Source organism: Rhinichthys klamathensis, unplaced genomic scaffold (genome assembly GCF_029890125.1).
Source record: "Rhinichthys klamathensis goyatoka isolate OS25496 unplaced genomic scaffold, OSU_Roscu_1.1 h1tg000336l_1, whole genome shotgun sequence".
Lineage (NCBI taxonomy): Eukaryota > Metazoa > Chordata > Actinopteri > Cypriniformes > Leuciscidae > Rhinichthys > Rhinichthys klamathensis.
Genome location: NW_026606850.1, coordinates 1,188,724 through 1,210,549, shown reverse-complemented (window position 1 = coordinate 1,210,549; position 21,826 = coordinate 1,188,724). Strand labels below are relative to the sequence as shown.

Below are 21,826 nucleotides of genomic sequence, written 5' to 3'. Positions count from 1 at the left end.
GTTGATGATTTATTGAAAATAATAGTTTGGTTTGATGTCACCATTATGGTGATCAGTATGTGCTTTAGTTGGTCTCTTGATTTTTTAACATTAGTTTTTCTCTGCTCAGTTGCATCTTATTGTTATGTTGATAACAGCAAAAGAAAATGCAATCAGATGCTATAAAGTGTGCTAGTGTGTGTGTGTGATCTCTCAGGTGAGAAGCCTCGTGTGTGCGGTAAAGCGTTCAGTCAGAGCTCTAATCTGATCACACACAGCAGCCTCCAGCCGTTTAGCTGCCCGCACTGCTCACTCAGCTTCCAGAGGAGAATGGACCTACAGCGCCACCTACAGACTTACTCAGAGAACCTGTGTGTTGCTGCAGAGACCATAGACTGTAAAAAAAAAGAGACTCACAACAACCAGCAACATGCTTCGTTTGGAACCATTTTTGTTAGCGAAACATTTCTTTTTTTATTATCTTGTTTATTGAATTGTTGCCCTGACACGAAAAGTTGTAGATGTGAGAGAGAGCAAATCTGCGGTTCTAATATAAATAATTTGAATGAAAACTCAGTGAGGAAGCGTACAAGGCTTTACTGAAAACATTCGGGGCTCCCGCCCCTTTAGCCCACCCCTATCGCCGCCCCTGGTCGGTTGAAATATTATTTTATGTTATTTGTTTATTTTCTTCTGACGAAGCATATTTTGGAGAAAAACTTCCCCTCCCGACATTTTCAGTCAGTCTCACTTCCACTGTAACTTTACTTCTTCCATAGCCTAATCTGTTCTCGAAACAACTCTGCAACCCTATAATTGTAACCATCTCTCAGCTGCTGAGACATGGCGGGTGTTTTATGGATGCTTTTTGTTGTTTTCTGTCCTTTGGTTCTGTCTGAGAGTGGAGAATCTGGAGATTATGGTAAGTTATTTGAGACTGTACGAGTCATTTGGGTGTGGGTCATGTTTTTGCCAGGGTCATTGTCCCTCCACTTTTTGACTAATCAAGATTTGTTCTCAAACGGGCACTGCTGTTCTCCTGTCACTGTCGGTAATGACATGAATATTGTCAGCCAGAAATCCAAATCAGGATTGAGAACTTGAGCCGATTAAGTGGCTTCAATGCAGTTGACTTTGACTGATTTACAATTTACTTCATTTGAAATTATAACGTTTCATCTGTTAATCTCAAAGATTAATTTCAAATGCAATAATTTATTTTGTTTATCATGGGTCATAATTGTAGTAGCCTAATAATCCAAATTTTCGGGATGTGATTTACATCACGGGATGTGTTGAAATATTTGCATACCAATTTTAAATCTCACTCTACAACAGTTCCTCATACAAATGTATGAGGAACTGTTGTAGAGTGAGATTTAAAATTGGTATGTAAATATTTATGATAATCTATCTAATGCAGTTGAATTTATTTTAAAAAAGCAGCAAAGAAGCTGTTGTTTGTGGATCCAGCTTTGATTTGCTTGATTGAACTGCTTGCTGTTGAATTCACTCAGTTATCAAGTTATATGAAGTTATAAGTTATCAGAGGAACAGATCCAAATTCAAACATTAATTCAGGGATAGTTATCTCCTTCCTCAGTGCGGCTGCCAAAAAAAAAAAAAAACGAATATAAAATATAAATGGCAAAAAAAAAAAAAAAAAAACGGAATTAATTTAAACGACTAGGAGCAACTGAACATTAAACACTATAACAGATCTCTCAGGATCTTCATCTTCACAGCATCTTCGCTTATTACAATACAGTTTGACTTTGAGAGGTTTAGAAGTTTTAGATGTCTTATTGAAAAAAAAAATGTTTGTAGTCACCATTATGGTGATCAGTATTTGCTTTAGTTGGGCTTTTGACACTTACATTTGTTTTCCTTTTTCTTTCTTGTTTTATGCTTTAACTGTGTGTTTCTGATACACATTTGTTATGGCAAAAAATTGCTAGATAATTGCATGGTCATGTTGGTCATGTATTGGTGATGATTAAAGCAATCATCAATCTGCGCGGTGCCTCACAACGCTCCTTAGCTGTTCTAAATTCACTTTAAATAATGGCTTCAAGGGGCTTATTGCTTTTATAAAACTTATATTACTCCATAAAAATATTAATTTTAATAATTTTATTCATAAAATAAACACCAACAACAAAAAATATAACTATAATATAGAAAATGTAGGTTTATGTTTTTCTCCTTTGAATTCATTTCAGATTGGCCTGAGAAAGAAGTGACCTGCACATCCACTTTGACCTTCAAGCAGAATAACCTCACCTGTTCGCTAAATGATGAACCCAAAGAGGAGGTCAAAATCGCAATACTCTGGTATTTCATTAGACGCATTTACTATAAATGGATGTGGAATATATATCAGTAACTGAATATTTAAAAATGTAAAAAATAAATAAATTTTTGTTTGATTGTAATGTGAATCAATGTTTGCTCTAAGCACTGATGTTGAACAGGAGATAACAGGTTTTTTTCTTTCCTGTTTAGCCCAATTATTGAAATAAAACGTTGTGAACATGCTACTTTAGGACCACAAGACTTTACTTTTGAGAATTTGGGGATTTCGAATACATACAAGCTCCAAGTAAATATAGGAGACAAGGTTATTAAAAAAGACATCGACCTGAGGAAAATCGGCAAGTCTATCTATCCATCCATCCATCCATGCATCCATCCATCCATCAAAAACATTGTCCATCTAATCTGTCTTTGTCCTAGCAGTCAAAATCCCAGCTCCTGAGATAAAGCTTGCCACATATATGAACGACATAGAAGAAGTTATCATATGGTCTGAACACAGTCATGAATATGTTACCAACCCTGCCTTTCAAGTGGAAATCTGGGGGGACAAACATACAAACAAGGTGTTTCTCCCAACAATTCGTTTTTTACACTTTTTAAAAATTTGGATGGAATCATTTGGAGTTCATTTAAAAAATAAACAACACATTTGTTTTCTTTCTTTACAGTCCATCAGGGATGTTATTAATTATAAGTACTTCAGTATCAGCAAGAACACACTTGGTGGAGATGGTGTTTACTATACACGTGTTAGAGCAAAACCTGTAAATTACTTTGAAGGCAATTGGAGTGAGTGGAGTTCAACGGCCAGTTTCACCATAAAAAGTGAGTGGATCATTGTCAAATGTCAGTTACGTGAGAGTATACATAAAAAAATAGGCCAATAGTGTTATGAGTGAATGCTGTATAAACACCTAAGAGGACTTTATCTTGAGGAGCAAAGAAACCTTGTTGGGCTTTTTAACACACATTATTGGGTAGGCGAAGAATCAAATAGCTTTGGGATTGAGAAAATGTGGAAAAACACAAATTAACCATTATTCATCACGATGATGTAAATGATGACACATGTTCTACATTTACCATCAAAGCAAAGAGTACTTCACTATCATCACTTCACATCACCATCATCGGCTGCTCTGTCTTTCTGGTGCTCATCATTATTATGGGCGTCTTGCTATGGAGAATGCAGTGAGTGTTTTTTTATCTCATAGAAAAACCCACAATAAGCTATTCTATTGTTTTTTTCTAACCAATATGCTAATTGTTTTCTCACCTAGTGTAAAAGGCTACTTCACACCAAAACATCCCGCACCTGAAAGCAACTCTCGCACAAATGCACAGGGCAAAAGAGGTAATCTAATGTGTCCCGTGTCTCATTGCTTCACTTGACGTTCTGCAAGATTACACATGCGAGAAATGTCCTGTGTGCGACTACTGTCATCATCCATGATCCTAAAAAAGTCCTAAACACATCAAACTGTTGTAAGATATATGCACTTTTGTCTTAAAGAAGAAACACACATCTTGCACACCCAGTGCCTTGATGCCTGCGGACCCTCGTGCCAAACGCTGGAGCTTCAGGCGCTGTGAACAAGAGGTGACGACTGACGAGAGTGATTATTCAGCTTATATATATATATATATATATATATATATATATATATATATATATATATATATATATATATATATATATATATATATATATATATATATATATATAGGAGAGTTTATATCTTAGAAAAGTAATGGTACCCAGCCAGCAAACCATAGCACAAGAATAGACTAGTCATCAATTAGATAAATAAATTAAATGAGTGAAGAAATGAAACCAAACACCTTGTAATCACTGTTTACTTTGCTTACATGATGGAATATCATACATATTGCAAACTATTTTGGCAAAAACGACTTTTACCAAATTCAAGGTTATTTTGTCTAGAGGTGTTACTCATAGCCGGACCATATCGGGTCTATAGTAAACCTAGACGGTGAAATGACGGCTATTGCTTGCTGGGGAACCAGATCTTTTCAGGAAGTTTTCACCATTTTTCTTTTTTCTTTTTTTTCGCTTGCTCCTTTTTAAATGGTGTAGTGTTATAAATGAATTTTAAATTAACAAATATTCCACATAGCTCATAAAAACTGCATGCATTGTAATTACACTATACAATTATATTGCTGAGACCTGCTATATAAAAATCCATTGTTAGCTCAATGTGAAGAGGTCATATTTTTTTTAGCTAAAGTTCAGACTAATGTTGCTGTACACTGTAAAGAAAAATCCCGTTGTTTTTACGGAAAAAAACTGGCAGCTGTGGTTACCAGAACTTTACCGTCAAAAATACGGTATCAACGTTTTTAGTTTTACAGTCTTAAAGTAAAATTTACAGTATTAAACCATAATTCATTATCTGATATAATGATAATTTACCAACCTATTGAAGTATTAACATCTGTTTTGTACCATTGTAATACACTGACAACCATCACAGCAGTGAGGAGAATCATATGATAAATCAAAGCTCATCACAAGCAATCTTCCATAAGAGAGTTAATACTATTATATTGAAGCTGCACAGTGTTATTCGCACAAACATTAAACACCATCATGGTAACACACATGAAATTTTAAAAATGCAATAAACATTAATTTAACAACATTAAATGTAACATAAAACCCTAATGTACATAACTGATTAGAAAAGAACTAAGAAAACTAAGAAGAAACATAGTTATTTCAACAAAAATAAATCAAATGTGAAGTGTCATGCAGGGAATTGTGGGAATGTCAATTTACGTCTTTTCACTGTAAATTATACAATGAGTTGTTCTTTTCACTTTCAAAAACTGTAAATTTAACGGTATTTTACAGTAAAATTACATTAAATGTACCGTTAGATCTATCACAGTTATTTACCGTATATAATAAGGAAACTTTCTGTTAACCAATTAACAGTTTTGCACTGTAGCATTTTTACAGTCTTTTACCGTTAAAATCACGATCATTTTTTACAGTGTACCCTACAAAATGTTTCTTCTGTCGGACTGCACACTTTGTTGCAATGTGAAATGTGTCTGAATACTTTGTTCACATCACATATATACATCACATAGCTTTAAGACCTATTATAATTGTCTCTTCATGTGTCATGTTGTGTTCATGGTTGTGACGTCATAATCATGAGGAAACTCTGATTTCAAATGATTAAGAATCATCCCGATATCCATGATATGACTTTTAATAACAAATACAGTAATGCAACTAGGCTTATAAGAACATCAACTGTAAAATTTCAGCTTTGTGACAGTACCTCAGGTGTTTCTGTATTCTCACGCTCTCAGCAGAAGTTTATATTTAGTTTTGTAAGTGAGAACTGCCCAAGTACAAATGATAATTAAGATCCTTCCCAACCCTTACTGTCCCGAGATTATTTCTTTAATACTGACACTTAAAAACATATGTAAGGACTACAAAACACTACAATAAAAACAATTAAAGGAGTGAAAATTAAATAAAGAACATTTAAGGTGCACAAGATCGTTTCACATAATGTGTTACTTTAGCAGCAAAACAAAAGCAGCAAGTAAAATCATTACGCCTACATATGAAACCTGTTTCCGCCACGAAATATAAAAAGGTAATTGCGATTTTTATATCTCTCAATTCTGACTCTTCCCTCACAATCCCGAGTTTATTTATCAACAGAACTGTGAGATAAAAAGTCACAATTACCTTTTTTTATTGTTTTATTCCGTGTCAGACACAAGTTTCCACCGTTAGGCTACAAGCTCCCCAGAACATTGATACACAAATTCAGCTGTTAACAAAAGCAGAAATCACATGAGAGCGCTTTATTTCACATTGGCGGTTTTGTTGGCCTGGTGGAAACTGCTGGTTTGCTCCATCAGTGTCGGCGTGTTTCTGAAGCCGTGTTCTGTCCCGGTGTCTCTATAATACCGTCTCTCTGGGTCAAATCACGCCTCCCTGACAGTGACAACCAACAAGCGTGTTTTTAATGGCCAGCCGTCATGTAGGAAAACGTTAGACGATCATTTTGTGTGAGGGAGGGTACCAGTCTGAGTGTAGATGCACCACAGCGCCCCCATCAGGAACAAACCCAGCAGAAACGCTGCGAACACGACCGCCAGCACAGGACCCTCCTCTGCACCTGCACACAAACCACAGCGTAAGACATTCGGTGTGAAACACAAGTGCACGAGACGTCTGTGTATCTTCAAAATCAAAATTCAGAAAGTCTGATCTGTTGCAAGAAAGTATTGTTGGTGAATATAATCCATTAATAGCAAATAGCCACTTTTGGTCAGGGATAAGATTAGTGAGTTATTTTACATTATGATGATGAAAACTATATCACCTGATCATCTTTGTTTCTGGCTTCCTTTGCAACAAATTATGCATTTTGGAAAACACTGTTACAAAGACCATAAACTCCCATAAAAAACCAAGAGTCAAACTGACCAACTAAAGGAAACACTGATCACCATAATGACGACCAGTGAATATTTTCACTAAGACATCAACATCTAAACCTCTGCTAATTCTCAAAAAGAACTTCTGTAGAGGAATGACAGAAATAAAGTCAGTCTGGATAAGTAATAAGCGAAGCTGGTAATGCTGTTTGCTGAGATCTTGAGAGATTTATTTTGGTTTCTTTAAGTCAGTTGTAGTTGTTGTGTTTCATTTTCTGAGAGTGCAAGCATGATGTTGAAGCAACATCACATTGTAACATTGATTCAATACCATTACCATTGATTTTTTGTTGAAATTTCAACATATTTTCAACAATAATTGCGGGGACCAAAGTGATGTTGATTCAATGCAGTTTACATTGACACAATAATATTGATTTAACATTGTTTTTCGATGCTTGCTTGCTATCTGGGATTTCTGGTTCCCAAAAAATATTAGTGAAAAGTTCTTAAAAGAACCTTCTTTTTTTTCCAAATCTAAAGAACCCTTTTCCAATATAAAGAACCTTTTGTGCGTTTAAAAAAGACTCCATGGATATCCAAAGATCTTCATGGAACGAGAGATGCCAATACAGAACCTTATTTTTAAGAGTGCAAGTAACAGAATAAAGGAGGTGTAACGCACCGCTGTGTGTGGGAGTTTGTCTCGACATCTCAGTGAGTTTACCTGAAACACACACACACACACACACACAGAACAAACACAAGTGTTAGTAATGCAAAACATTTGTATGAATGGAAGTTCAACGCTGCATTGATGTGTACAGACCAGCAGGGGGAGCCAGAAACCCCACAGGATACGTCACCAATACGGGCCGAGACAGATTTCTGTCCTCACACTGTAAGAGAAAGGTGAAAGATAAGAATTATACAGATTTTAATAGTTCTGGTTCCAGTGTCATTCCATTCTTTTAGTAAATTTGACATATATTTGGTATATATATATATATATATATACAGTAAACCCAAAATTTATTCAGACACCTTCAACATTTCTCACATTATCACAGTCTATTCGGTATAGTTTATAGAAAATGGTAATAAAATATGACAAGAACTCAGAGTTATCAGATCAGTTGATATTTCACTGGTTTTGTCCGTCCTTCTGATAGACTGAACACAGATGAATTATGTTGAATATCTGTCAGCTGTTGAATTTAACTACACAATTAGATAATACCAGTTTAGCTCAACCAGTGATCAAGCAATGCTTCATTCTGTTCAGTCTGTGTGTAAAAAGGTGCATTAGCAGTTAAAGAAAAAACACTTCAGCAAAACATGGTCCGGTCAAAGTGTCTGAATAATTTTTGGTCCCGAATGTTTATAAATTTTACAGATGGTCCACTGTATGAAGAGTTTTTGGGTATAATATGTCACAGTTTACTTTATTTTGCTATCCTCACTTACATAAATGAACTATTGTAGCCACTAGTAAAAATATATAAAAAATGGTATCTGGTGTCTGAATAATTTTTGGTTTGACTGTATATATATAAATGTGATACACCTTTAAGCCCAATTTATACTTCTGCGTCGACCTCCCGCCGTAGCTACGTCGTAGGCTGTGTGTAGCGCGCGTACCCTTAAGCGTACCCTGACGTGCACCTACGCGTCAACAACGCGTCAATTCTACGCGGACGCAAGCGCTGTGATTGGCCTGTCAGAACCGCTCCCTCGGGTCTCACATGCGCCCTCTGCGTGTGTAATTGCGCGACGACGCAGTATAAATATAATTAATTTAAGTATAAATGAAAACCAACGCGTAGTCTATAGCGTAGAGGCGTAGGTCCGACGCAGAAGTATAAATCAGCCTTTACACTCAAGGTATTTAAAGTTTCTGGAACTCATTACAAACACGCTATGTTTTAATATATCAGATAATAATGTTTAATCTAGTTATTAATATAATACGAACTATATTATGATCTATACATAATATTTGATCTAGTATGATATAAGATATAGTTGACAGTTATTAAAAATATGACCTCTGGGTAATGACACCAACAGTACCTGTTGAGAAGCAGGCGTGTGTGTGAGAGCAGGAATCCGCGGCCCCTGAGCACAGACCCGAGCGCCGGCCCCTGAGGGCCCCTCGTCCGCCGCACACAGACGCAGCCGGCAGTGCAGGAACTGAATGGAGTTATTATAGACCGGCCGCAGGATGAAACTGAAGCGCAGTGTGTGTGCGCCCTCGCGCTCATCATCCCTCCTCCTCCGCCTGCGCTCCTCAGGCTTCCTGGCTCTGACTCTGTCGGGTCTCTTGTCTTTAAACCGCCTGGCCCTGTCGTCTCCGCCGCGGGCCCCTGTGTGTCTCCGGCGAGGGGTCGGCCGTCTGTCGTCCTTCCTCTCGAGCTTCTCCTCGTCCTCCTCGTCTCCGTCGCTCTCGCTCTCTGGGCTGTCTGTTGGTTCCTGGGCTTCTCCGTCGGGAAGTGTGAAGGACGGGTCTGACGGGCAGGAGTCTGTAATGATGGACCAGCCGCTGTGAGCCTGCGGGTCTGAGAGAGGAGAAACCAGACACGACTGGAGCTCCACAGCCTCCGCAGCGCCGGACGCCACCGAGATCTGACAGACACACAGATAACTGTTAATCGAACACTGCTCCCTATAAACCACTCATAACACTCCAGCAACCACATAGCAACAGCCTAGTACCACCCGGAACACCCCAGCAACCACATAGCAACAGCCTAGTAACCACCCGGAACACCCCAGCAACCACATAGCAACAGCCTAGTACCACCCAGAACACCCCAGCAACCACATAGCAACAGCCTAGTAACCACACGGAACACCCCATCAACCACATAGCAACAGCTTAGTAACCACCCAGACCACCCCAGCAACCACATAGCAACAGCCAAGCAAACTCCCAGAGCACCCCAGCAACCACATAGCAACAGCCTAGCAACCTCCCAGAGCACCCCAGCAACCACATAGCAAATGCCTCTTAACCCCCCAAACCACTGCAAAAACCAGATAGAAACAAGTCTAGCAACCTCCCAGAAGATCCAAGTTTGGGTCAAATATGGACAAACCCAACCGCTGGTTTAAATGTTTTACTACAATTTTTAAACCCAACGCTTGGGTTTGTCCACATTTAACCCAAACATGGGTTGAAACAACCCAGAATTTTATAGAGTGTATCATTTGACTTCACATGAGTTTCCTGATATAAACTCAGCTACACACACACACACACACGAGCGTGTCGATCAGTGGCCTTGACTGTAAACTCCGCATGGCGACAGGCGTCTGGGGCCCTTGAGTGACTTTAATCCCTGTTATCGACTCCAGCGCCATCTATCAGCAGCTCTGGCCTTCAGCGACGGCACTGACCTGCACGTAGAGCCGGTCGTACGCGCTGATCACGCAGGGCCCCACGGGCCTCCTCTCCAGGGCCTCGCTCACGAACAGCCCCATGGACAGCAGCGGGACCCAGGGAGGAGCCGCTGCCAGACTGAGGCGCAGAGCTTCCTCGGGACGGGCCGACGGAGTCACGTCTGATGGACTCACCAGAGTCGAATCACAGCTGATCTGAGCACACACACACACCAGAGGAAACCGCATCATACACACATTTACAGCAGCATTCAGTTGATCAAAAACGAGAGTAAAGACAGTCACAAACAGTGAATCACAATTCAGTACAAATATCAAAAACATTCTTGAATCAAGATACATTTACTTGAAAAGAAAAAAAAGAAAAAAAAAGAGTTTAAAGGTACAATAAGGTTCATTAGTTAACAAACTTAGTTAACATGAACTAAGAATGAAAAATACTTCTTCAGCATTTATTAATCTTAGTTCATATTAATTTCAACATTTACTAATACTTTATTCAAATCAAAGGTTGTAATTGTTAACATTAGTTAATGCACTGTGAACGAACATGAACAAACAATGAACAGCCGTATTTGTATTAACTAACACTAACACAGATTAATAAATACTGTAACAAATGTATTGCTCATTGTTAGTTTATGTTAGTTAATACATTAACTAATGTTAACTAATGAACCTTATTGTAAAGTGTTATCAGTTTAAGTTTAAAACAAAAAAATGGTGTCAGAAAAATAAACTTAATTTAAAGAGAAAACTAGTTTATTTTTCTGACTCCAGTGGCAGATATTGTTTTTCTTGTTTTAAACTTAAACTCACTTCAGAAAAAAAAGACTGTAATTTTGCTTCTCAAGTTCATGTATCTTGACTCAATAATGTTTAGATATCTGTCCTAGAAAACAAGACAAAAATACTAAGAAGCGAAAGATTTCTAATAAATAGATTTAACCCTTTCATGCATGAGTTATTAAAACCTCATTCAGGATTTTTTTCCTATTTGTTTTTATTGCTCCTAGGGCATGAAAAACAAGGTCAATTTTTTTAAACATATTTTTCAAAGAGATTTTCAGATGGACGGTATGCATTTCTGGTTTTAACTGAAGAGATACTGTATTAAACACAATACAGTGAAAACAGAATAATACTGTGTGTATTTATCAAACCAATGAATACAATGATATAAAATCATGTGAAAACTATTAAATATATATAAAAAAAACATAATACAGCTTCAATTATTACAAACGCAATAATCAGATAATTTTTAGCAAATTTAGGCCCCATCCACACTACTGCGTTTTAGTTTAGAAACGAAGAATTAAAACGACGCATTAAAAGCAGAATTAAAAGCAACGCATTACACATAACATGCATTACACAATCAGATTACTTTTTTGAACTGCAAATTACGTTCTAATAACACACATTTATTTATTTTACATTTATTCACAACCAAAAAAGATACTGCATTTTAAGTATTTTCACAAACAACAGTCACAGTAGTAGAATGAAATGAAGCTGAAATATAGCTAGTGATGCATGATGTCCAATTTAGAATAATTATAATTAATCAGAATTTCCTTCCAATCTAAAATCAACACTTGGAAAATGTATCAATGATATGACTCCTTACATGTTACTTGATGTTGCAACGTAGTTTTTTTTTTTTTTGTCTCCTAGGATAGAAGGAATGGATGGATATTTTGGAGTAACTTGGCATTTCTGACTTGTCCTATATAGCCAAAAAAAAAAAAAAAAAAAAATCCAGATACAAAGGCTTACCACCTGATGGCAGTGTATATGATGATGCACTAGTGTCCACTGGAGTGGTTGATGTGCAATTGTACAATGAAAACCCATGCATATGCAAGAAATGGCTTTTTTGAATAGCTGTCCACTACAGTGAAAGGGTTAAAATAAAAATATGTCAAAGAATACTGAAAAAAAATATTTTTGTGAAAACCGTGTTACAATTTAAGCAGCACAATGCATTTTATTACATATGCATTTTATATTTACAGTACTTAACCTGGTGACTTCATTATTCTTTAATAAATCTGTCATGAAAAGAAGTTACTACAGGCATCGTTTAAATTAACATATCTGAAGTGAAAAATACATTTCGGTGCATCAATAGAATTCAATAAATAAATAAAAAGTCTAATGTTAATAGAACTATACAAAAAAACTATTTTAAAATAAGCTTTCGTCCCAGAATCCCGATCTTACTGACCCAAAACATTTGATAAAAATAATTCTGTGCTCATAAAATCAGTTATGAGGTTCGAGTTTCCATCACAGTTAGTGCACTAGGGTTCGAAACACACTCACATGAACAGCCAGCAGACTCGTCCCATCCAAACCCTCCCAGTCCGTCTCATTGTTCAAACCCTCCGATGGTTTTTGTTTCCACAGGAACACCTTCAAAACACAATTAAAGTGTATTCAAGTAAGAAATGGACCATTCTTCCCTTTTGTCCTTTGAAGATGTTCCCATCTCCAAACCTGATAATTCTCTGCTGGGTTCGGTGCAGAGTGACCCGGGTCATCTGTTTTTGGTGTGTGGTTACAGCTGACACGTGTATGCCTTCATATGCAACCACACAAACAAACCCAGTGACAGCGAGACGACGTGACCCAGGTCAGATTTAGTTGTTGCACTACAGAAATAATCATAATGAAATGCTATTTTATGATAATTTGATGGACCTTGACAAATCAGTAGTCACTATGAACTTATGCTGCATTAAACTGAATTACACTTTTTCTGTTGTATAACAGAATGTTGTGCTGAAAACAATAGAATTACATGGTATATTAATATTACAATAATTTTTAAATTAATTTAACCATATTTAATTATAATTATGTTTATTATGTCTCTCTCTCTCACTCACCGTGTTTGTGTAATGAACTCTTTCATTCGCTACATCCATTTCTCCCTCCGTCCCACAGGAAATGACTGGGAAAACCAACAGGAAATGGCTTCCGTTAAATTCGGCCTTGCAGTGACGATCCCGCAGGGTCACTGTCGTCACTGGCGAAATCTGTGCGTGTTCAAACAATCCAATTAGTCAAACATGGTGATATGAGTAATCTTGAATAATACAACTGTTAAAAAATGTAGGGGTCAAAAAAATATTTTTTTAATTTTTTTAAAAGAAGTCTCTTCTGCTCACCAAGGCTGCATTTATTTGATAAAAAATACAGTAAACTTTTATGACAAGTGTAAAATAGCTGTTTTCCGTGTGCAAATGTAATTTATTCCTGTGATCAAAGCTGAATTTTCAGCATCATTACTCCAATAAATTGTCAGTCACATGATCCTTCAGAAATCAAAGATTTACAGTTGTGCTCCTTCATATTTTTTTTTTCGGAAACCATAATACATTTTCAAAATATTTACATGAATAGAAAGTTCAAAAGAACAGCATTTATGTGGAATAGAAATCTACACATTATAAAAGTCTTTACTAGGAAAACTAGGTTTCCACCACAGAAGAAAAATAAATGTTAATTGAGCTTTTGTCAGAATTTGCAGATATAAACTTAGAATTGCAAGATATAAACGGCGAAATTATGAAGTAGCATCTCGTAAATAAAATAAAATATTTTTTTATAATTTTTTTTAAAAATATAATTTTTATTATTATTCCATGGCGGAAACAGGCTTCCAAAGTTTCCTGTCACTTTTGCTCAATTTAATGGATCCTTGATGAAAAAATAAATAAATAAATAAATACAATTTATATATATATATATATATATATATATATATATATATATATATATATATATATGTATATGTATATATATATATATATATATATATATATATATATCTTACTGACCTCAAATACTTTAAACATGTTTTTCTGGCACTAGTACTTCTCTCACTTTTAAGCATAAAGAAAGGAAGACTATTTTGGTCAGTGTGTGTTGTTCACCTGCAGCAAGTGTGTGTCCACCGCAACAGAAAGAGCTCCGCCCTCACACTGCCATGTGAACGCCTCTCTGCTTCTATCCGTCACGATGACCCCTTCCTCGTCTGAGGGCCTCGTCTCAGAGCCTGAGTGTCACGACAAAACCAGTGAGACACTGAGCTGTCTACATAGTAGCTAAAGACTTCTAGACAAATAATCTGTGAATGTGCTGGCAATATGTGATGATAAATGCTTAAAACAGTAGTATGCCACATTAATGTCACGTGAGCTCATTATGTTAATTAGAAATAATAGTTTTGCATTTGAATATGACTTTTTGTTTAGAAACTCTGATCGAATAATCTGAGTCAGAAGAAAAATGGTGGTTCATGCATCCCACTGGAAATAAAATAACAAATTAAAGATATTTCAGGTGAATAAGGTTACACAATTAGCTAATAGACATCACTATACATCCGCAGTCGATTGATTATATTAAGAATTGCAAAAAAAAAAAAAAATTGTATTACAAGTTTTCTGATAAGTTATGTTTAAATACGCAAATGAACCATTTTCTAATTTCCTATGTGCTAATTTGCATACATTTCCAGAAGATAAATCTGAACATTGGACAAAGCCAGGATCAAAATTCTTACTTGATTTTGTTGACATATTATAGTTAAAGGTTTTTATAGAAGGGATTTTGAATATCTTTTTTGTATCACTCTATAAATCAGAAAATACCATCAACAGACAGAAAAAAAAACACTTTTCAGCATGTTTTTAGGAATAAAATGTTATATAAATCAGTGAGAATGATATATGAACAAACCCCTCAGTAAAAGGCTTCGGAATATAGACAGGAATAACACTGTAAAGTTTGGTGTGTGTAAGTGCTGCTGAAGTGCTGGGGAAAAACTCACAACCTTTAAAAACAACAATAAATCAAATCTACTAAAATAAACACTTAAATGTATTTTGGATGTTTTCTTAGCACTAGTCGGAAACAACACGTTATGAAATGGCAAATAACACGAAATCTCAAAATTGACCAGTGCATGAAAAAACAATGGCTTTGCCTTCATGCATTGCATTGTGGGATACAGTCTCATAAAGTGTGATATCAAGGAAAGTCTGTTCAATCCTGACTTCTTAAAAACTACTTGCAGAATTCACAATTAAATTAATTATTTCAAATCAGCAACAAAATCTGACATGAACTGTCCAATAAATGTTGTTTCTTATGCTCAAATAGCGTTAAAAAAGTGTATTGCGCGTTGCAGTTTCGCCCATTCATAAGTAAAAGGAGTGAACCGTCTTTCTTTATCTATAGTCTTTGACTATACTGCACATTTTTTAGCATTTTATGTTCATATGATCAGATAATGCACATGTTGCACACATTAAAAATGTCACTCACCTTTTCCACCTTCTCTTAACTTGATCATGAAGCGATTGGCCAGATCAGCCTCGGTGTATGAGGTCACTTTGGGAAAGCCGTTCTGATTGGCCCATTGTAGAAGGTCGGGGGTGCTGTGGAGGTCAGAGGTCACGGTGCTGGTCACGCTGAGGTCGGGGGCCTGAGTTCTGTACGGTAGACTAACGCTGTTGGACGACTGAAAGAAACACAACTTTAGAAAGTGTTTGGACAAGCGCACAGGTTAGAGATACAGATGGATGAAGTTCTGCCTTACATAGACCCTGACGTGACCTCTGACCTCTGGAGCCACCAGAGCCCAGTTGACTGAAACCGCACTGCTGAGGATCAGAACAATCCTGTGGTAACCTGAACGAGCCACAGGGGGCAGCAGAGAGACCGACACCTCCACCTGCAAAGACCTGAGACAGAGATTACTTTATTTTCTTGTTTTCATCACTTTATTTTCCACAGCATCTGTGATGGGTTGTCAATTATGACAGAGAAAACATTGCGAGTTTGTTAAATAATAACGGAAAACAGCAGTGCTGTTATGATGGAGCACTGGTCGGGAATTAAACGGTTTAAATGCAGTAAAATGAAGCTTGCTTTTTATTCCAATGAATAGAAATGCAATGCATTATTTGGGTTATTACAATAAAACATTTATTTGATTATTATCATTTTTATGTATGCCTTTAATTTTCATTTCCCCTTTCATTTCAATACATTTATCTATTTCTTCAATTTTTATTTATTACTTTTTATTGTTATTTATTTATTTCTAATGTACCTTTTTTTAAAAGTTTATGTAATTTTACATTAAATATTTATATATTTATATCATTACATAACATAATTTTGTCAATTTATTATGAAAAAATACTTTGAATTACCATCATGTTAAAGGTGTTATATATATATATATATATATATATATATATATATAATTTTATTAAAACATTTATTTTATTATTATTGTCATTTTTATGTATGCCTTTTATTTTCATTTCCCCTTTCATTTTAATACATTTATCAATTTCTTTCATTTTTATTTCTTAAAGTTTATTGTTATTTACTTATTTCTATTAATGTACCTTTTTATGAGTATTTGAAATAATATTTATCTAATTTTACATTAAATATTTATGTATTTTATGTGTTCATTACATGACATAATTTTGTCAATTTATTATGTAAAGTACTTTGAATTACCATCATGTTAAATGTGATAAATTATATAGGAAATATTAGGGAATAGGAAACGGATCTGCTCGAGCGCGAGGTTAAAGCACAAGCAGAACATCTATGGGACAAAGTGTACAGACGCATATTACTAACACGCTCTTTAAATCCTGCACCGGCTATATATATATATATATATATATATATATATATATATACATTAAATATAAATAAATATAATACAAATATAAATAATTATATAAATTAAATGTATTAAAACATTTATTTTATTATTATTGTCCTTTTTATGTAAGCCTCTTATTTTCCTCTTATTTTGTGTATTATTTCATTTTAATAAATATGTATGTATTATATATACATACAGTATATGAATATCTTCAATATTCCTTATGTACTTTATGAATACTATTTATGTGCATTTCACATTAAAAATCTTTAAATCTTCACTCTTTTAGTGTCTGCGTCTCGTCTCAGTTTGAGAGTTTTCCCCCTCGGGTTGGAGAGCTGAACTGACCCGCACAGGCTGGAGCCCGAGGACCACAGCCGGATGATGTGCACCTCCGTCTCCACCGGCTCCGCTGACGGCATGCAGCCGTGAACCTCCTGATCCTGAATCTCTGAGGACAGATAGTTCTGCGACAGAAACAGAGACTGCAGGCGGCACTGGCTCGGCATGCTGGGATCTGCAGGCGGATGGGAACTGCATTAGGATGTATAGTCAAATTACTCTATACCAAAGTGTTTTTGAACCATATGGTAACTTATGGTAATTTTACTATAATATACTATAGTATTTTTTCATGTGGGTGGGTGAATACCATCACAAAGTACCATCCTGCATGTGTGTGTTTGTTCTCACCCTCTCCCAGATGAAGGTACACGCGGTTTGCGCGCACAGTGTGTGTGAGCGACGAGAGGGTGGCGTGTCTCTGGAGGATCCAGCGCAGCAGGACCCGAGGACGCCGCGGCAGAGACCGAACCTGAGCCACGCGGATCGACAGACTCGGAGACTCGACCGTGGAGTTCAGAGACACCTGGGACAGCAGTGTTGGGAAAAGTTACTTTTAAAAGTTCAATATTACGTTACTCCCTTAATAAATGGAAAGCAATGCGTTACTTTCGCGTAGCTTTTTCTCACCTGCTTTTTCTCTCGCTTGCTTGTGTTTTAAAAAAACAGATAAAAACAAAAGTTCTGTTTTTGGCAAATGTAAAGACCTTTCACACTGAGGGCCCTATCACACACCCGGAGCAATACAGCTCAAGGCGCGACGCAAGTGTGTTTTGCTAGTTTCAGCCCTACGCAGTTATCATTTTCACATCCATTGTTTTAAAGGGGTCATATAATGCCATTTTTGTACAAGCTAATATGATTCTTTAGGGTCTAAATTAAAAGTTTGTTATATACTTTAATTAAAAATTCTCATTAGTATTGTAAGAAAACACTTATTTTACCTGGTCAAAAACAGCTCTGTTTTCAGCACGCCGTTTCAGTGCATATGCCTTTAAATGATCATGAGCTGCGCTCACTCCGCCCCTCTGTTCTGTGCATACACCGTTTGTAACACAATAACACAATAACCATAACGCGTTGTTCAGTATAAACGTGGAATTATGAATTTATATTGAGAACGTCATACATAGAAAACATGCCGTAATGTACCCTGACTGAGTGTAAACCTTAGATGCATTCATTGTGAAGCGTGCAGCTAGCGATTTGCAAAGATTAATATATTAATATAAAGTTTAATAAAACGTTTCACTCACTTCCGTTCTTCTGGAGGTTCAGCAGGAACACGAATATCTGGTACCGATCCTTTTTAGCAAAGCTTCTTAGCAAATCCAGCTTTATACTGACCCTCGTTTATAAAGCAGTCTGGTGTGTGAAATGATTCGCGCAAACATGAAAGCATTGACGTTGCTCGTGGGGAATATTCCCTTCGAAAACAAACTCAGCCACTGCGTCTTCAGCGGTTCGGATTTAGGAACATTAAAATGACTGTGTTCGTTATTACACCCAAGAACAGAACACCACAATCGCTTCGACGCCATTCTGCTCATAGACAGTGCTCCAGCATATCAACAATGACCGCGCCGGTCCGCGCCGCGCATACTATGATTGACAGCTACCTCATGTGCGAGGGCGGGTCTGTGTTGAACGCTCCCGTCAATCAACAATCGTGGGAGGGGCGTCCGTTTTATTGACGTCACAAAAACGAACGGCTCGATTTGAGGCAGGGGAAAACATATAAGGAGATTAAAACAAAAACACTGGATGGATTTTTATCATTATATGATGTTTGTGTACAGGCACTGCCAACACACATTTCAGTACAATCAACTTGTAAAAGTGCATGTACCATTATATGACCCCTTTAATAGCAAATGCATTTGTGCCCATTTGTGCGCCATGGGCTGCTGGTCTGAAAACCAGGTGTGTTCAGGCGCATTGTTGGCGCGTTGCTATACTTAGAGGCAACTGAAATAGACTGCGAAATAGGAAATATTAGGGAATAGGAAACGGATCTGCTCGAGCGCGAGGTTAAAGCGCAAGCACAACATCTACGGGACAAAGTGTACAGACGCATATTACTACCGCGCTCTTTAAATAGGCTAACAATAGAAATAAACGTGACTTGACCTGACACGGTAATAAACAGGAAAATAACATCAATTGCAAAATCCATCAACTATGAAATGACTTGAATTTCAGCTATTAAGCAGCTTTACAGAAGAAAAGTGTCATTATTCAGCTCAAATCAGTTCAATGTTGATTCAATTCAGTTCAATAACAGTGTACAATCATGAATTTGATTTCAGATATAAAACAGCTCCATCTCTGTTTTAGAAACAATCTGCACTCAGAAATAACTAGTAAATTATACAATTAACTACCACTAAGAAATGCAGAAACACATTAAATTAAACGTGAAATTTTGTAAGTAGAAAGACTTAAATAGTATTTTCTTGCAAAAGAAGAGCAAGCCAGATTGACAAAATTACATCCAATTAAAACATATTTAATAAACTAAAAATATGAATACAAATAGCACAAATAATAAATAGTATTAGCAATAAATACTAATACTGTCAATATTCAGTTTAAATTTTGTTCTCATCCGATAGTGTCAGCAAGTCAAATCAACAATTTACAAAATGACACCCAATCAAAACATATTTATGTAATAATAAAATTAATAAACAGTAAAAATATGAATACAAATAGCATAAATAATAAACAGTTATGTGATCGAGTAAATCACACGCACCTGCACCAGTACGTTGATGTCCTGCGGGAGTCCCTCGTTCTCCAACACCCAGCGCACGGCATGCTGGGAGCTCAGCACCAGAATCACCGGGCGGTTGACGGGCCGCGAGAGGGTCAAAGGTCTCAGCACCACCGTCACCTGTGGACAGGACACCTGAGCGGGACGTGTGCACATCGACGGGACCAACTAGCGGACAGACGGAGGTCTCATACCTGTGTATTGGAGGCTTTGCCTACAGAAATCACATGGGTCTCTTTAGCTCCGCCCTCTCTGGCGGCACAGCCCGTTCCCGCCTCGAAGCGCTCCAGCTGAGCCTGGACCGGGTGCAGCGCCTCCACAGGCCACATGGAGCACTGCAGCTCCCTGCTGGACACTGACACACAGACCAAGTTTATTTATATAACAGAAAGGAGGCCATGATTGGCGACGCATGTGGCTAGGACACCGGGGTTACACCCCTACTCTTTACGAGAAGTGCCATGGGATCTTTAATGACCACAGAGAGTCAGGACCTCGGTTTAACGTCTCATCCGAAACACGGAATTTTGTGGTTGAAATTGAAAAAAGTAACAAATCCTTCGCTCGCGGGTCAATTTGACCCCCTTAGGAATGAATGGAATGCGAGGAATGCTTCAGGACACATAGAAGAACCTAAAAATACTAAGAATAACTGACTTTAGGACCCAGAGGAACAGTTCATTTGCTCCATATAGAGCTATATAAGGCCATCTAGTGGCAATAGTCATGAAATATCATGTTATATTATTATTTTTCCAGAAGAGGTCGGCAAAGACACCCAGTGTAAGATGTGAATTTTGAGTTATTTTGAATTTAAGTTGAAAGAATGTGAGGAATGTGCTTAAATTACTATTTATTTCTTATTTATCGATCAAATCTAGTAATTTAAATGTAAAATAAATAAATAAATAAATAAAAATATATAGGCCTATAAAAAATCGCATTAAAAAAAGAGAAAAAACATGATCAAAATGAAATAAAATAAGCTTTCTGGACAAAAAAACAAAACAAAAAACAAAACACGAGGGAAGGATGAGGGTTAGATATCCTAATTGAAGGCATAATCCTGGTTTAATAAGCTCTGCTTGTGAAACCAAGCCTGAATTAATTAAAAACACAAAACATTTCTGGTGCTGTATTTTCTTTCACTGAAACCAGGGAATTTGCTATCATTGGCATTCTTACAATAGAGTACAATGACGTCATTATTAATGTGATAATTCATGGTACCACCACTGTACTCCAAAACACACGCCCTAATAGTCACTCACACTTATTTAACATAACAGCTTACGTCCAACTCGCAAATGAAACTCACAGGCCCGTCATACACACACACACACACAATCACCACACGTCTGCTCAAGCTTTCACATGCACCCTTGAGAAATGTGTCTGGCTGCTCTCTCTTTCACCTGCATCGCAGAAATAATCTCATCTTTATAATCTCTTGTTCTCGGTGTTACAGAGGGCATTTCAAAGTGTGTTTTACCTGCAGTTCCCACCACAGCCTGAAGGAGGCAGAGTAGAGCGCAGACCGTCCAGGGCATCATCCTTCAGCTCTTCACAGAGTCAGACAAAGAAGAGTCTTACTTCGGTACTGAGAGATAAATGAAGAGAGAGAAAGAGAGAGAGAGAGAGAGAGAGAGAGAGAGAGAGAGAGAGAGAGAGAGAGAGAGAGAGAGAGAGGAGGGGGGGGGGGGGGGGGCAAACGCAGAAAATTATTAAAGCCCACAACGCCATATTCAGATTTAGTTTAGTAACTACTTCAATTTCTCTTTTTTTTTTAAATCATAAGCTCATAATAGTCATAAATTAGCCTAAAGACTTTTCAGTATAGCAAAACAAAGTGAAACAGA

At 36.9% G+C, this 21,826-nt stretch overlaps 2 protein-coding genes across 3 annotated transcripts; one reads left to right on the top strand and one right to left on the bottom strand.

Moving 5' to 3' along the window:
• Positions 1-822: 822 nt before the first annotated feature.
• On the top strand, positions 823-3,891 carry LOC130106305 (interleukin-7 receptor subunit alpha-like). The gene is made up of 6 exons (XM_056272375.1): positions 823-901; positions 2,202-2,313; positions 2,485-2,633; positions 2,719-2,850; positions 2,965-3,123; positions 3,812-3,891. The coding sequence occupies exons 1-6, from the start codon at positions 823-825 to the stop codon at positions 3,889-3,891; spliced, it is 711 nt and encodes a 236-aa protein (XP_056128350.1).
• Positions 3,892-6,087: 2,196 nt separating this feature from the next.
• Positions 6,088-21,563, bottom strand: engl (endoglin, like). Of its 2 annotated transcripts, none has more exons than XM_056272404.1 (16): positions 21,460-21,563; positions 20,162-20,322; positions 19,950-20,087; positions 17,543-17,717; positions 17,198-17,366; positions 15,755-15,899; positions 15,481-15,676; positions 14,085-14,206; positions 13,035-13,184; positions 12,469-12,558; positions 10,135-10,332; positions 8,809-9,360; positions 7,565-7,634; positions 7,421-7,462; positions 6,378-6,473; positions 6,088-6,289 (listed from the first exon to the last, which is right to left on the bottom strand). In XM_056272404.1, exons 1-16 carry the CDS (start codon positions 21,518-21,520, stop codon positions 6,210-6,212), a joined length of 2,445 nt encoding a protein of 814 aa, XP_056128379.1. In that variant the 5' UTR covers positions 21,521-21,563; the 3' UTR covers positions 6,088-6,209. The 2 variants fall into 2 exon arrangements, with proteins under 2 accessions (XP_056128379.1, XP_056128380.1); XM_056272405.1 differs by having other exon boundaries at positions 6,378-6,467.
• Between the last annotated feature and the right edge of the window lie 263 nt (positions 21,564-21,826).

Excerpts from the sequence above, each read along its gene's own strand:
- LOC130106305 (XM_056272375.1), top strand. The coding sequence starts at position 823 with ATGGCGGGTGTTTTATGGATGCTTTTTGTTGTTTTCTGTCCTTTGGTT. Across the intron at positions 902-2,201 it reads TGGAGAATCTGGAGATTATG|ATTGGCCTGAGAAAGAAGTG; the intron begins GTAAGTTATTTG and ends AATTCATTTCAG. Across the intron at positions 2,634-2,718 it reads CATCGACCTGAGGAAAATCG|TCAAAATCCCAGCTCCTGAG; the intron begins GCAAGTCTATCT and ends TTGTCCTAGCAG.
- engl (XM_056272404.1), bottom strand. The coding sequence starts at position 21,520 with ATGATGCCCTGGACGGTCTGCGCTCTACTCTGCCTCCTTCAGGCTGTG. Across the intron at positions 9,361-10,134 it reads ACGACCGGCTCTACGTGCAG|ATCTCGGTGGCGTCCGGCGC; the intron begins GTCAGTGCCGTC and ends TGTGTCTGTCAG. Across the intron at positions 6,290-6,377 it reads GTGCATCTACACTCAGACTG|GGAGGCGTGATTTGACCCAG; the intron begins GTACCCTCCCTC and ends TGTCACTGTCAG.